General features: G+C 62.5%; 3 protein-coding genes across 3 annotated transcripts; all 3 read right to left on the reverse strand.

The window, feature by feature from the left end:
* Positions 1-93: 93 nt before the first annotated feature.
* Positions 94-6,027, reverse strand: LSCM1_01874 (uncharacterized protein; the record flags this gene model as incomplete). The annotated part of the gene is made up of 1 exon (XM_067319472.1): positions 94-6,027. One exon carries the CDS (start codon positions 6,025-6,027, stop codon positions 94-96), a length of 5,934 nt encoding a protein of 1,977 aa, XP_067176021.1.
* A 1,245-nt stretch (positions 6,028-7,272) lies between these two features.
* Positions 7,273-9,585, reverse strand: LSCM1_01875 (uncharacterized protein; the record flags this gene model as incomplete). The annotated part of the gene is made up of 1 exon (XM_067319473.1): positions 7,273-9,585. One exon carries the CDS (start codon positions 9,583-9,585, stop codon positions 7,273-7,275), a length of 2,313 nt encoding a protein of 770 aa, XP_067176022.1.
* A 1,111-nt stretch (positions 9,586-10,696) lies between these two features.
* On the reverse strand, positions 10,697-14,038 carry LSCM1_01876 (uncharacterized protein; the record flags this gene model as incomplete). The annotated part of the gene is made up of 1 exon (XM_067319474.1): positions 10,697-14,038. The coding sequence occupies one exon, from the start codon at positions 14,036-14,038 to the stop codon at positions 10,697-10,699; it is 3,342 nt and encodes a 1,113-aa protein (XP_067176023.1).
* Positions 14,039-14,083: the final 45 nt, after the last annotated feature.

Consider the following 14,083-nt stretch of genomic DNA (forward strand, 5'->3'; position numbering starts at 1 on the left):
CATCACCGAATGCTGCAGCGCTAGATGCGCCACTGAGAGAGCGCAGCAATCTGAGCGGGAGAGCATCGTTGCGGCCATATGGCCTTTCTGTGACTATTTCCACGGTGGGGTAGGGGCAGTGCGCAGCTCCGCACGCTCCTCCGCTGCCGAAAGACTCACTTGAGCCGCTGCAAAATTCTCGAGAGAGGACCAACGCTGTGGTCCTGCTCGGGAGGCTTTCCGGCCATGCCCAGCGCCGTCCAGCACGGTAAGCTCGCGGCGGTCTGCGCGCCGACGAGAGGGGCTCAGAACGTAGGCGGTGCTGCCTACGTTGGCTGAGTTGGCTGGCGAGGGAAACGCTGACGAAGCTGTCGCAAACGCGTGATAATGCGACCCAGTCGAAGGGGACTCGTGGCATGCGCCTGAGGCAGCAGTAACTCCGTCACCCCTCTTGGCAGCAGCGGCGTAGTCTTGAACCACCCTTCTGGCGCTTCCTGAGCCGTAGTAGCGGGCAGCATGGCCGGCCGGCTGCGGCGCTGCATAGCGCGCCTCCTCCCATCCTAACGCTGAGCCAGAGCACAACTCGCTGAAAAGATTGGTGCACGCGCGTATAAGTGAGAAATCCACCGAGGATGTGGAGAAAGGAGTTGCCAATTTGCCTCGCGGCTGCGGCAGCGTGGCAAGTAGCTTTCCATAAGCAACACCCTGCAGCTCGGCAGACACGCGTAGTCGGCGTGCTCCAGCAGCAAAGTCCTTCAGGGTACACTGAGTCACCGTGTGGGCAGACTCCATTACCGCGGTCAACGCCTCTAGTGCCTCCACGGCACTTGAAACGGAGGAGTGCACTTCTGACGCAGACCGGGAGCGCTCATGCACACACAGCTGCTCCAGAATAAGATTAGTTTGCGTGTGCATCGCGCTCAAGATGGCACGCATCTCCTCCAGTGAGCTCAGCAAGTCCGGCGCGAAGGCTGACTGCGGCGAGGTCGACTCCGCAGTCATTGAAGGTTGCTGAGGCGCTTTCCGGCAAGCCTGCATCGCCTCTAGCTCCAACTTCAGCTTTTTGTTCTCTCGCTCAACTTCATGGAGCTCGGCCACGAGTGCCTTGATGCGCTCCTCTTTCTCGCTCACTGGGTGCTCCAAAGCTTTTTGCGAGCTTGCCCCCACTGCGTCATCCTGCGGTACATTGCTTGCAACTCCCGCGGCCACAGCGGCCGCCTGTGCGAGCTCCTCGACCTTTCGGCTCTTCTCCGCAGCCAAAGCCTCCGCCGCGGCAAGTTGATTCAAGAGCCTCTCGTGCGTTGCCGTCATCTCCTTATACCGCGTCAGCAGCTTTCTGGCAGCCTCTGCGCACTCCTCTTTCTCACTGCTCGCACGCTTGTAGCGTGAAATCAACAGTGCCTTGTCCTTTTCCGCTGCATCCTGCCGCATTTGAACTACACTGAGCTCCTTACGCAGTGCCTCAACACGTTTCAGGTTTGCCTGCGATTCTTCTGCAATTTGAACTCCCTCTTTCAGCTTTATCAGCGCAGCGTCCCGCTCCTCCGAACATGTCTGCATATAATTCTGCAGAGAGTCGCGCTCCTCCCTCAGATGCCGAATCTCCTCCTTCCGACTTGACAGCATCTGCTCCGTCTCCCGCACCTTCACCAGCGCTGTCAACTTCCCCTTCATCGCTTCACCGAGCTTGTCTTCTACATCCTTCACCTTCCTCTTGAGTTCCTCGTTCTCTATCGTTAACCAATCAACTGGTTGTTCCGCCACTGCACACCTCTCAGATAACTCAAGCTGCGACCCCTTCACCGCCGCACAGTGCTCCTCCACGGTGGACTGGCTCGCTGCTGCGCGGTCGCGCTCTGCCTCCAGCTGCTCCTGCAGCCGCGCCACCTGCGCAGCGTGCTCCTGCTGCAGCTCCGCCACGCGGACCTCGTGCTGCTCGCGGAGGGCTGCCATGCTAGTGCCCAGCTCGGCAAGGCGCTGCTGCAGCGCGCACTCGCGCTCCTCCACGGTGGACTGGCTCGCCGCTGCGCGGTCGCGCTCTGCCTCCAGCTGCTCCTGCAGCCGCGCCACCTGCGCAGCGTGCTCCTGCTGCAGCTCCGCCACGCGGACCTCGTGCTGCTCGCGGAGGGCTGCCATGCTAGTGCCCAGCTCGGCAAGGCGCTGCTGCAGCGCGCACTCGCGCTCCTCCACGGTGGACTGGCTCGCTGCTGCGCGGTCGCGCTCTGCCTCCAGCTGCTCCTGCAGCCGCGCCACCTGCGCAGCGTGCTCCTGCTGCAGCTCCGCCACGCGGACCTCGTGCTGCTCGCGGAGGGCTGCCATGCTAGTGCCCAGCTCGGCAAGGCGCTGCTGCAGCGCGCACTCGCGCTCCTCCACGGTGGACTGGCTCGCTGCTGCGCGGTCGCGCTCTGCCTCCAGCTGCTCCTGCAGCCGCGCCACCTGCGCAGCGTGCTCCTGCTGCAGCTCCGCCACGCGGACCTCGTGCTGCTCGCGGAGGGCTGCCATGCTAGTGCCCAGCTCGGCAAGGCGCTGCTGCAGCGCGCACTCGCGCTCCTCCACGGTGGACTGGCTCGCTGCTGCGCGGTCGCGCTCTGCCTCCAGCTGCTCCTGCAGCCGCGCCACCTGCGCAGCGTGCTCCTGCTGCAGCTCCGCCACGCGGACCTCGTGCTGCTCGCGGAGGGCTGCCATGCTAGTGCCCAGCTCGGCAAGGCGCTGCTGCAGCGCGCACTCGCGCTCCTCCACGGTGGACTGGCTCGCCGCTGCGCGGTCGCGCTCTGCCTCCAGCTGCTCCTGCAGCCGCGCCACCTGCGCAGCGTGCTCCTGCTGCAGCTCCGCCACGCGGACCTCGTGCTGCTCGCGGAGGGCTGCCATGCTAGTGCCCAGCTCGGCAAGGCGCTGCTGCAGCGCGCACTCGCGCTCCTCCACGGTGGACTGGCTCGCCGCTGCGCGGTCGCGCTCTGCCTCCAGCTGCTCCTGCAGCCGCGCCACCTGCGCAGCGTGCTCCTGCTGCAGCTCCGCCACGCGGACCTCGTGCTGCTCGCGGAGGGCTGCCATGCTAGTGCCCAGCTCGGCAAGGCGCTGCTGCAGCGCGCACTCGCGCTCCTCCACGGTGGACTGGCTCGCTGCTGCGCGGTCGCGCTCTGCCTCCAGCTGCTCCTGCAGCCGCGCCACCTGCGCAGCGTGCTCCTGCTGCAGCTCCGCCACGCGGACCTCGTGCTGCTCGCGGAGGGCTGCCATGCTAGTGCCCAGCTCGGCAAGGCGCTGCTGCAGCGCGCACTCGCGCTCCTCCACGGTGGACTGGCTCGCTGCTGCGCGGTCGCGCTCTGCCTCCAGCTGCTCCTGCAGCCGCGCCACCTGCGCAGCGTGCTCCTGCTGCAGCTCCGCCACGCGGACCTCGTGCTGCTCGCGGAGGGCTGCCATGCTAGTGCCCAGCTCGGCAAGGCGCTGCTGCAGCGCGCACTCGCGCTCCTCCACGGTGGACTGGCTCGCTGCTGCGCGGTCGCGCTCTGCCTCCAGCTGCTCCTGCAGCCGCGCCACCTGCGCAGCGTGCTCCTGCTGCAGCTCCGCCACGCGGACCTCGTGCTGCTCGCGGAGGGCTGCCATGCTAGTGCCCAGCTCGGCAAGGCGCTGCTGCAGCGCGCACTCGCGCTCCTCCACGGTGGACTGGCTCGCCGCTGCGCGGTCGCGCTCTGCCTCCAGCTGCTCCTGCAGCCGCGCCACCTGCGCAGCGTGCTCCTGCTGCAGCTCCGCCACGCGGACCTCGTGCTGCTCGCGGAGGGCTGCCATGCTAGTGCCCAGCTCGGCAAGGCGCTGCTGCAGCGCGCACTCGCGCTCCTCCACGGTGGACTGGCTCGCTGCTGCGCGGTCGCGCTCTGCCTCCAGCTGCTCCTGCAGCCGCGCCACCTGCGCAGCGTGCTCCTGCTGCAGCTCCGCCACGCGGACCTCGTGCTGCTCGCGGAGGGCTGCCATGCTAGTGCCCAGCTCGGCAAGGCGCTGCTGCAGCGCGCACTCGCGCTCCTCCACGGTGGACTGGCTCGCCGCTGCGCGGTCGCGCTCTGCCTCCAGCTGCTCCTGCAGCCGCGCCACCTGCGCAGCGTGCTCCTGCTGCAGCTCCGCCACGCGGACCTCGTGCTGCTCGCGGAGGGCTGCCATGCTAGTGCCCAGCTCGGCAAGGCGCTGCTGCAGCGCGCACTCGCGCTCCTCCACGGTGGACTGGCTCGCCGCTGCGCGGTCGCGCTCTGCCTCCAGCTGCTCCTGCAGCCGCGCCACCTGCGCAGCGTGCTCCTGCTGCAGCTCCGCCACGCGGACCTCGTGCTGCTCGCGGAGGGCTGCCATGCTAGTGCCCAGCTCGGCAAGGCGCTGCTGCAGCGCGCACTCGCGCTCCTCCACGGTGGACTGGCTCGCTGCTGCGCGGTCGCGCTCTGCCTCCAGCTGCTCCTGCAGCCGCGCCACCTGCGCAGCGTGCTCCTGCTGCAGCTCCGCCACGCGGACCTCGTGCTGCTCGCGGAGGGCTGCCATGCTAGTGCCCAGCTCGGCAAGGCGCTGCTGCAGCGCGCACTCGCGCTCCTCCACGGTGGACTGGCTCGCCGCTGCGCGGTCGCGCTCTGCCTCCAGCTGCTCCTGCAGCCGCGCCACCTGCGCAGCGTGCTCCTGCTGCAGCTCCGCCACGCGGACCTCGTGCTGCTCGCGGAGGGCTGCCATGCTAGTGCCCAGCTCGGCAAGGCGCTGCTGCAGCGCGCACTCGCGCTCCTCCACGGTGGACTGGCTCGCCGCTGCGCGGTCGCGCTCTGCCTCCAGCTGCTCCTGCAGCCGCGCCACCTGCGCAGCGTGCTCCTGCTGCAGCTCCGCCACGCGGACCTCGTGCTTCTCCACGGTGGACTGGTTGGTGCTGCTGTTGTGGAGTTGCCGTTTGAGATCGTCGATGCTTTTCTGCATCGCACGTTGTTCATCGAGTAGCGCTGTCTCGCGGTTGTATTGTTCCTGAATCGTGAGCTTCATCACTTCCAACTGCTGTTGATGATATACTTCTATCTCTTCTAGTGTCTGTTGAGTCAGGACAGCTTGGGACTCGGTTGGCCGGAGTTGTGCGGGCTGATTGCGGAGTGCCTCCTGAAGGAGCTGATTCTGCAGCTTCAAGGCGTCAAAGTCATCCTTATCCACGTAGCCGCGCGGAGGTGCGGCCGTACCCACCACGGTGGAGGGGGTCGTCGTGTTGCGGGGGCTATTTAATAAGGCCTCCTGAAGCGCTTTGATCTCGGCTTCTTTTTTGGCAAAGGCAAGATCTTGGGAGAGCTTCTCCTCTTGAGACAGTCTGAGCTGCGACCTGAGGGCCTGAACCTGATCTTGCTGCTCTTCGATGTGTTCCTCGGTCTCACGCAACTGTTCCTGCAACGTTGTAGCCCGCATGTGCTCCTCGCGCACCTCGTGCTTCAGAGCTGCCACCTCAGCGCGCAGTCGAGAAATGAGCGCATCGGCGTCTGTATCAGCGGCGTCCGACGGACGCACCCCCACCACAGCAGGTGGCTCGGTTGCAGCCAACCGCTCCCGAGACGCCTCTAACGTTGTCTCGAGCGCGCGTTTCTCTTCTACCAGCGCATCTCGCTGCCGCGTCAGCTCCTCCACGGATCGCTGCAGCTCGGCCACCAGCTCAGCGGACTCGCGAGTGGCGTTTGGCAGGATACCTGATTCATCCAGGAGGGCGCTGCTGCTTGCCGGCGTGTTTGGCGGGCTGTAAAGGCGAGACCCCTCGGCGTGCTGCGAGGCACTGCTGCTCCGCTCCTTTGCTGCCACGTATGTGCCGACGGACTTGAGAATCTTCGCCATCTGTGCGGCAATAGCTGCCGCTTTCACCGAACTGCCAGAGAGAGTGAGATAGGTGCTGAGAGCCGTCAGCGCGTTCACATTCTCCTGAAGGGCCGTGACGAGGCCGCGATGAGCATGCGTTGTCAAGGCATACTGTGCATTTTTTAGCGCCATCCCAATCCTCAGCTGCGCCTCCTTCAGCTTCTGCACATTGTCCGAGGCGGGAGGAGCCAGCGAAGACGACGGCATGGTAGCTATGAGGAGACGGTAGAGAGACAACGAAAGCACGAGTCGAGCAAGATTTTGGCGAGAAGATGCGCACTGGGGGAGGCGAGAGAGAGAGAGAAGATCTCAATCGACTTTTCAATAGAGCGTGATGAGTGACAAATGAGATGAGCGTACGTGTCACAGTAACCGCTATTTGTAGCGTTGTGCGTGGCAAAGGAAGGAGGAAAAGTTGGGAGAGGAGCGCCGCCGCGCGTTCGTTGCGCGTGTCAATGGCTCAGCGAAACGGCTTTCGCTCCAGGGGCCTCTGCGCTTTGTGTACTCGACTCAGCGCTTGCAAGAAGAAGAGGCAAAAAAGGTTGTAAAACGGAGACGAAAAGTACTGATACACGCACACGTTGTGCCAGGTGCCCAACAGCAGGTGCAGATAAAAAGATCTTGGCAAAGCAGCTGGGCGCCTGAATTTCACTCGTGCGCTGACGCTCTATGCCTTGCGACTAAGGGCGTGTGTGCAGGTATATATATATATATATGCGTGTGTAGTATGTCTGTGTGTGCGCGTAAGCCTCCGCTCGACACGTTGCCTGGCTGCATTTTATTGGGCGGTAACGCAGCGAGGTAGTGTGGGTTGAGGAGAGCGAGGAGGAGGCGCAAGAAGTAGCCAGAGAAATCGATGGGAAAAGAGGATCCGGTGGGAGGTTACGGGATGTGCAGTGAAGTGTGTTGGCAATGGAGTGAGCGTGATTCGAGTGCCAAGACACAGAGGATACACACACAGACGCATAAACAGCGACATTTCGAACGCATCGTCGAAGTGTCGCACCATGCTCCTGCCCGCTCGCCCCTCCTCGTTCTCTTCCATTGCCCACTATTCATCAAAAGGCACGATAGAAGACTGCGCCAGAACGACTTGCGCAGCTGCGCATGCGTGGGTGGATGTGCACGTCAACAAGTGAGAGGAGCAGGCAAGATGGAGGGGTTGAAGGGAGGCCTGCGTACCAAGATCGACCGCGCTTCAAACCACTTTACCGCCGCTTCTCCTTCCTCTCCTGAAGCCGGTGCGTTAGTGATGAAGCCCATTAGGCATCTTTACTCGTGCCAGCCTCCTCGAAACAAACAAAGAAAGAGGAGGACGCCGAGGCCGACGCCCCGCCCCCGCCCTTTCCCATACCGGAAAAGAAGAGCACGCATCCTACACGGCCACTCGCACAAGGGGATGTGCACGAAGTTGCGTGCCCCTCGTTCACGCGCGAGAGAGGAGGGGGGGGCTCAGTTCATCGACGGACGTGGAACACCCACAAACGTGCCGTTTTCCCACTGCGGGCGAGTCTTGTTGGCCTCATAGTGGCGGAGAGCGTCGAGGCGGCGCCGGTTAAGCGACTTGAGCCGGCCTTTGACGTACTCTTTTTGCTTCTCCGCCTCCGCATTGCGAGGCAACGTCACAGGCGGCACCGCCGTCAGCGCGAACGCCTTGGACAATGCGTCGAGGTCCAGCCGGTGCACATTGAACGTTTCCTTCAGAATGTGGCTCTGATAGGCGCCAACATGCGCGCGAAACGCCGTGACGGCGCTCTTGGCAACAACCTCGTCCAGCTGCAGCACATGCTCCAATTTTTCTTGAATGTTGGGCAGCTGCTCTGGCATGGGGTACTTCTCCATGTGAATGCCGTAGTTGGCGAGGTAGCGGACAAAGGGCGCCTCTTCCGGCGTGAGAAAAAGAAGCGCGTTACCAACAGTGCCTGCGCGTGCTGTGCGGCCGATGCGGTGAATGTACTCCGTCGGATCTAGCGGCGGGTCGTACTGGAGAATCCACGACACATGCGGAATGTCCAGACCGCGCGCTGCGACATCCGTGCAGAATAGGACACCTGTTTTCCACTCCGTGAACATCTGAAAGGTCTGCACACGCTGGCGGTGCTTCATGTGGCCGTGCAGCATCATGGCGTCATCGTGAAACCCGACGGAGCCCATCATTTGGTAGTGAAAAGTGGCACTGGCGACTGTGGAGCAGAAGACCATTGCCTTGGCACGGCGCGCGACCTGCTTCACAAAGACGTACAGCGCACGCAGTCGATCGTGAGAGGGCACAATACGACCAAATTGGCGCAGCGTCGGCGGAATAGCGTCTGCCTCGCCGGCAGGGTCCTGGCTATAGTGATCGGCATCGCTCTCGTCCTTGTGCTTCTGCACGTCGTCCTTCGCCTCTTCGCCGTCTTCATCGGGATCGTCGTACACACGGTAGGGTGCCATCGCCGGCGCCGACGGCGCTATCCCCGCGCTGCCCTCTGGCGCAGCATCGTCGTCGACCTCCACCACGGAGGGGGCATCGCCGGCGGTGCTAACAAAGAGGGGGAGACGAGAAAGGGAGAGGCGGGCAAGTTCACGAACGGACTTGGTGTTGGTCGCCGAGAATAAGAGCGTTTGCCGCCCCTTGGGGATGCGGGTGATGACAGCGTCGAGGTCGCGCTGGAAGCCGTCGGCCAGCATGCGGTCCGCCTCGTCGAGCACGAGAATGCGCAGCCGCGACAAGTCCCACCCCTTGCAGTGGAGAACATGATCGTGGATTCGGCCTGGCGTGCCGACGACGATGGATGCCATCCCCGATGTGAGACGCCGGCGCTCCTCAATGACCTTTGTGCCGCCCGTTATCAGCTGTACGTGAAACTGAGCCCCACCCTCGGTGACTGGGACGGCTGCGATGTGCTTGCACAGCGCTGACAATACCGCATGCGTCTGCACGCACAGCTCTTTGGTGGGGGCCAGCACCACCCCTGCGGTGGCGTGCGGGTGCCTTTGGACCGTGCCCTTGGCGAGGTGGAGAAGCGGCACGCAGAAGGCGAGAGTCTTGCCGGAGCCGGTGCGCGCCTGGCCGAGCAGGTCGCAGCCCTCCAGCGCGTACGGGATGCTGCGCTCCTGGATGCGAGTCATACGGTAGAAGCCATTCTGTTGCAGAGCAGCCGCGACAACGGAGTCGAGTCCGATCAGCGGGTGGATGTAGAGGGCGCCGTGAGCGGCATGGCGCCGCTGCTCGATAAGATGTGCCTTCTCCTCTTCCGCATTGTCAAGCTCCCCAGGCATCGAAGGCGCACCTCTTTGCTTGCGCAGCTGGGCGGAACCCTCGTCAGGTGCTCCAGCTGCTGCAGAGGCGGAAAGCGCCCTTGATCGATGGCCAGCTGTGGCACCCTTTGAGTCCTCGAACAGATCTTCCAACGCGTACTGGTGCCCTAGGTAGCTCTCTTCAATTTCCTCTGCGGCATCTCCAACAAAGTTTAACGCAGCGTCGCGGCAACGCTTGCGGCCGGCACGGCTGCCGCCGGTCACTACCACCACCCCAGACTGCGCCTGTTTACGGCGGTTCTGGTGCTCCTCCTGCATCTGCTCCAGCACCTCCATGTCCTGCATCCGGAAAAAGTCACTTTTCTTCATCTTCAGCTGGCCCAAGTTATCCACAGGAGGGCTAAAGGGACCGTCGCCCATGACAACCACGTCACCCCCGACGCTATCGCTAGCTGCACTGCCACCTTCCAGCGCTTGCCGCGCCTCGCGCTGGCGCAGTTTTTTTCGGCGACCTTTGATGCCCATCGCTGTGGTTGCCCCCAACTTTACAAAAGAGCAGCGTGCGAGCGCACAATCGATGCGGAGACGATACCCCTCTCCCTCGAGGAGCTGTGCCAGAAAATCAGAAGAGAATTGCAGGAATGTGAGGCGTTCTGTGCCTGACACTCGCCAGGCCGAAAACGAGAGGAGAGGGACGGCGAGTGTGGGGGGGGCAGATATGGAGAGAGGGAGGGAGTCGACCAGAGCAGGAAGAACTCAGCGAGCAATCGAAGCGTGGGGTGTCGGGAACAAGGGCCATGGGACAAGGGAGCCGCATACATCGCGCTCTGGTACAAGATAGAGAAACCTCTCATCTTTCTTCTTCAGCAGTGACGCTGATAGCGGATGATATGGAAATGCTCACCATACGATCTCCCCTTTCGTTGGAGCGCAGCCACCAGAGACGTGAAGATCACTGGTGTGTGAGACGGGAAAGGTGTGTAAAAGGGAGCAAAAAAGAACACGCAGTGGTATTCCTGTGTGCTATCGAGGGTTGTGGCCGAAGAATAATCGTTGCCAACAGAGCAACTCGTATTCGCCTGCGTGGGAGGGGCGGGCCAGCATGTCAGCGCTGCTTCTTTCCTCTTACATTACCGATTTACCTCAGATTTCGCTTTGTCCTGCGCCGTCTTGGTCGTGCGTGTACGCGCACGGTGATTTTTGAGGCCGCAGCGGTACGCCACCGTCACGATGATGGCAAGTGAATACAAACGCAAACGAAAGGGAAAGAACGGGGGGGCAGAACGGGTATTGTGTGTGAGGGTGCGATGATGCAACCGTAGTCGTGCCTACAAGGTGCCGATACCGATCCGCTTCCGCGTCCAGATGACCAGCACTGAGAGCAAGCCGTCCCGCACATGACGCGAACAGAGGCGGAACAAACACTATCTGTGACAAAGAGTGAGCGAGAACTGAAGAGGCGTTCCACACGCCCCGAGTGAGGCCTGGCCAACCGCCCCTCCACGCACACACAGACACACACACACGCACGGGTTGCTCAGCAACCGGTAGGTGACCATACAGTCACAGAGAAAGAGAGAGGATAGACACTTCAGCACTCGCTCGGTGCAGACTTTTACTCGCAGGCAGCTGTGCTCTACGAGTATTCGGAGAAGAGCCCGACATAGAGTACTCCCGTCTTCATCGCCAAACCTTTCCGAATGAGGACAGCAGGCTGCGCCTTGTTAGCCCACTTCATATGAGCCTCCTTCCACAGGAACCAACCTTCCTTGCACTTGATGGCACCGAAGCTCTCGTCAGACTCGGGGAAGTAGCCGGTCCCAGAAGGGATGTGAACGTGGTGCTGCGTCGGCGGCGCGGCATGGATAACGTCAGGCACGTAGTCCATCGCCGCCTCCTCACCTTCCCCCTCATCCTCTGTCTTCGCTCCCGTGAGTGCGCCACCGGCTGCGGGGTGATGATGGCCCGTCTGCCGCCGCCCCTTCTCAGCAGCAGCAGAAGCAGCCGTGCAAGCTGACTTCGTTAGTAACGCAGGGTCTTCGCTCTCACCATCTACTTCACATTGTGGTCGAAGCAAGAACGAATGTACGCCGCCTGTGGCTGGCATGCCGCGCTCGCCAGTCGCAGGCCGAGGCTGACGCCTCCCCCTTAGCGCTGGCTCCTGCGCAGAGTGGTCAGTTGCGCGGCTGTACAGCAGCGATCGAAAAATTGCCTGCGGTGCACGGTAAAAGCGAACGCGTCGCCTCGGTTGCTGTTGCGCATGCTGCAGGATGCACGTGGAGGACCCTGTTGGCAGTTGCCCGCTGCGCTCCATCTCCGCCAGCTCTTCGAGGACGCAACCTGGCGCCAGTATCGGGTTCACCGCATGTGTGAAGGTGCACGGGATACGTAAGGCGCTCTCCGCTTCCTCCAGTAGTTGAAGGCCTGCGGATTTGGAAATGTCCAGGTCAATGTGCTTTCCCGAGACGATGCCAACGGGCTCGCCACTATCCTCGCTCGTCGAGATGATCGTGACAGTCGACTCATCTACAAGCCGTGACCCCGCGCACCCCCTGAGGTGCGGCGCTGCCCCCTGACCTTTGACACACGCCTTGCCACGCTGGAGCAGAAGCCGCCGTAGCGCGCGACGCACCAGCTGGTTGCGCACCGGGGTGCTACTCTTGTCGAGTGTCGCATTCACCGACGGCTGAAAGTAGTCCCCGCCGACGAAGGCGCGCCACACACCAAACGCCTCCGCCGCGTTCATACTACTGAAGCGCACCACAGCCGCATCTTTCGATAACAGCGGTGCATGATGGGGATCCTCGGAGAAGTGAGTGTAGGTTGGATATGTCTGCGCTTGCGCAAACCTCCAGCTGTAGGTGAAGCTGTCTGGCCAGTCACAGTGCGGACTCAACACCGACGCCGGGAAAACGTCCGCACATTTCATCGTTGTTGCGATGCCCATCTCCGCTGCCGCAGTCGGGGAGACCGTTTTCTTGCCCGTCGGCGTGCGCCCCACCGCAGCGGAGGGGCTCTCCTTATTCTGGAAGAACAACGCACGAAGCGCCGTGCTGGCGGCGTGCACGACTTCGGAGGTGATGTGGGTGGAGGCGCGGCACAGCGTCATCCAAGGCTGGGGACAGCGGTGGTGATGCACCTCGGCATCACCTCTGCTGGAGGCCTCTTCAGAGCTACCGATGCGATGCCTTTGCGCCATGTCGTCTAATGCGTGCGGAGCGTGACCAATACGCTCCACGGGGTACTGCTTCTGCGGGGCTGGCACATCAGATAGGAATGGCTGCTCCACAACGTTGAAGCGCTTCGGCGCTGGTGTGTGTGTGACGCTGGACGTAGCTGAGTCCGACACTGTTACGCGTTGGCCGGTCCGGCGCAGAATCGATGCAAGACAACACTGACGCAGGGCGAGCCACGACGGAACTGTGGCGCAGCTGCTGGGTGCCGTCCCTGTCGTGTCACAGTCAGCGCCGTCCAGATGAGCTTGTGGTGTGCTACAGCTGCCGCCGTGACAGATGGACCGGGACAGCCACGCTGAGGAAAGGGGGAGCGCGGGAGCAGGCGCGGTGGGCATCGTCACCGATGACCGCCACGCTGGTGGCGCTTCACCAAATATTAGGTCGCATAAGCCCGCCGCACCGATCTGAGTCACCAGTGGAAAGTACAGGCGGATATCCATGTCGAGGGAGATGGGCACCTCGCACTGCCAGAGCACATTCCCCGAGTCCATTTCCGCCTTCTCCGGTCTCACTTGAATGATGCTCACGCCGCCGAGGGTCTCGTTGCGACGCAGCGCACTGAAAATGGGGCTGGCGCCACGGTAGCGAGGGAGCAGTGAGGGGTGCATATTGATCACAGGCGGCAGCACACGCAGCAAGCGCAGTGGCAGGTAGTAGCGAAAGGAGACGACAACGGTGAGGTCGTAGTCCGCCAGCGGATGCCCCTGTGCAGCCCACGTATGCGGGGTTTCGAAGATCGCCGGAGAAGGGGGAATGCCCTTACGCTTGAGTGGGTCGCGTTCTGCCGGCGAAGTGGCGCCGGCTTCGTACCGGGGTGCAGCCGACAACACCGCGTGTGCGGGTCTGTGGCTCAGCAGGGAGGCGATACCATGGTGATTACCAGTGTGTGAGCCGGTCGTACTGGCTGCTGTGCCTCTCGCGCTGGAAAGCATTTCCTTCAGCAAGGTGCTTCTTGACAGTGACTTGGGATCATCTACTGGAATGATAGGTAATCCGTGCTCGATGCAGTACCTCGCGACCGGGTACTGGCGCGTGAACTTCTTGGCCGCCTCCTCCGGAGTCATGCCGCGCGGAAGCGCGGGGCACACCACAGTAATGTGATCACGCACAAATGCGTCCACGTCAGCCATGGCCTCTTCATCCTCTGCTGCATCTGCCTCTGCGCTCCACCTTTGCAATGATGCGGTCGCAGTTGAGGGTGGCCAATACCCGCCGCCCGTGCCACCACCCCTACTGCGTGCCTTCGAGGAGCGCAGCGCGCTCGCCACGATGCAGCGCATACGTGTGTGAAGAGCCTCAAGTGCCGTGACGGAGACCACATCACCACCGAACACTAATAGGCGCGGTACTCGTACGCAGGCAGGCTGTGAGGCTGGCCGAAAGACTTGGCTGACGCGCAGCTGCTCCGCCAAAGAAGCGACTAGGGGGCTGAACATAGAGGTAGTGCGGAAGGGTGCAGAGGAGGAAAGAGCGGGATGAGTGGCCCTCATCGCCTCGATCAGCACGGAGTTTCTCCGAGCATCAGCGGTGCTATTTTGTGTGCTCACTCGCGCCTGCCCAGATGTCCCTGACTGAGACAGAGGGATTGCGGTGTAGGTGCGAAGCTTTCTGCCACGAGGCGCCGCCACTGCAGTGCGGCGCATGCGAAAGTAAGCTCCTCGGCCACTCCTGCACCCGCGCACCGTCTGCAGAGCGAGAGTAGCCCCACCTAAGGTAGCGGCACGGCAAGCAAGGGCGGGCATCGTGCGAATCCGGTGAAAGGAAAGCAGCGGAAACGAAGGGGGGTT

This window comes from Leishmania martiniquensis, chromosome 32, assembly GCF_017916325.1.
Source record: "Leishmania martiniquensis isolate LSCM1 chromosome 32, whole genome shotgun sequence".
Classification (NCBI taxonomy): Eukaryota; Euglenozoa; class Kinetoplastea; order Trypanosomatida; family Trypanosomatidae; genus Leishmania; species Leishmania martiniquensis.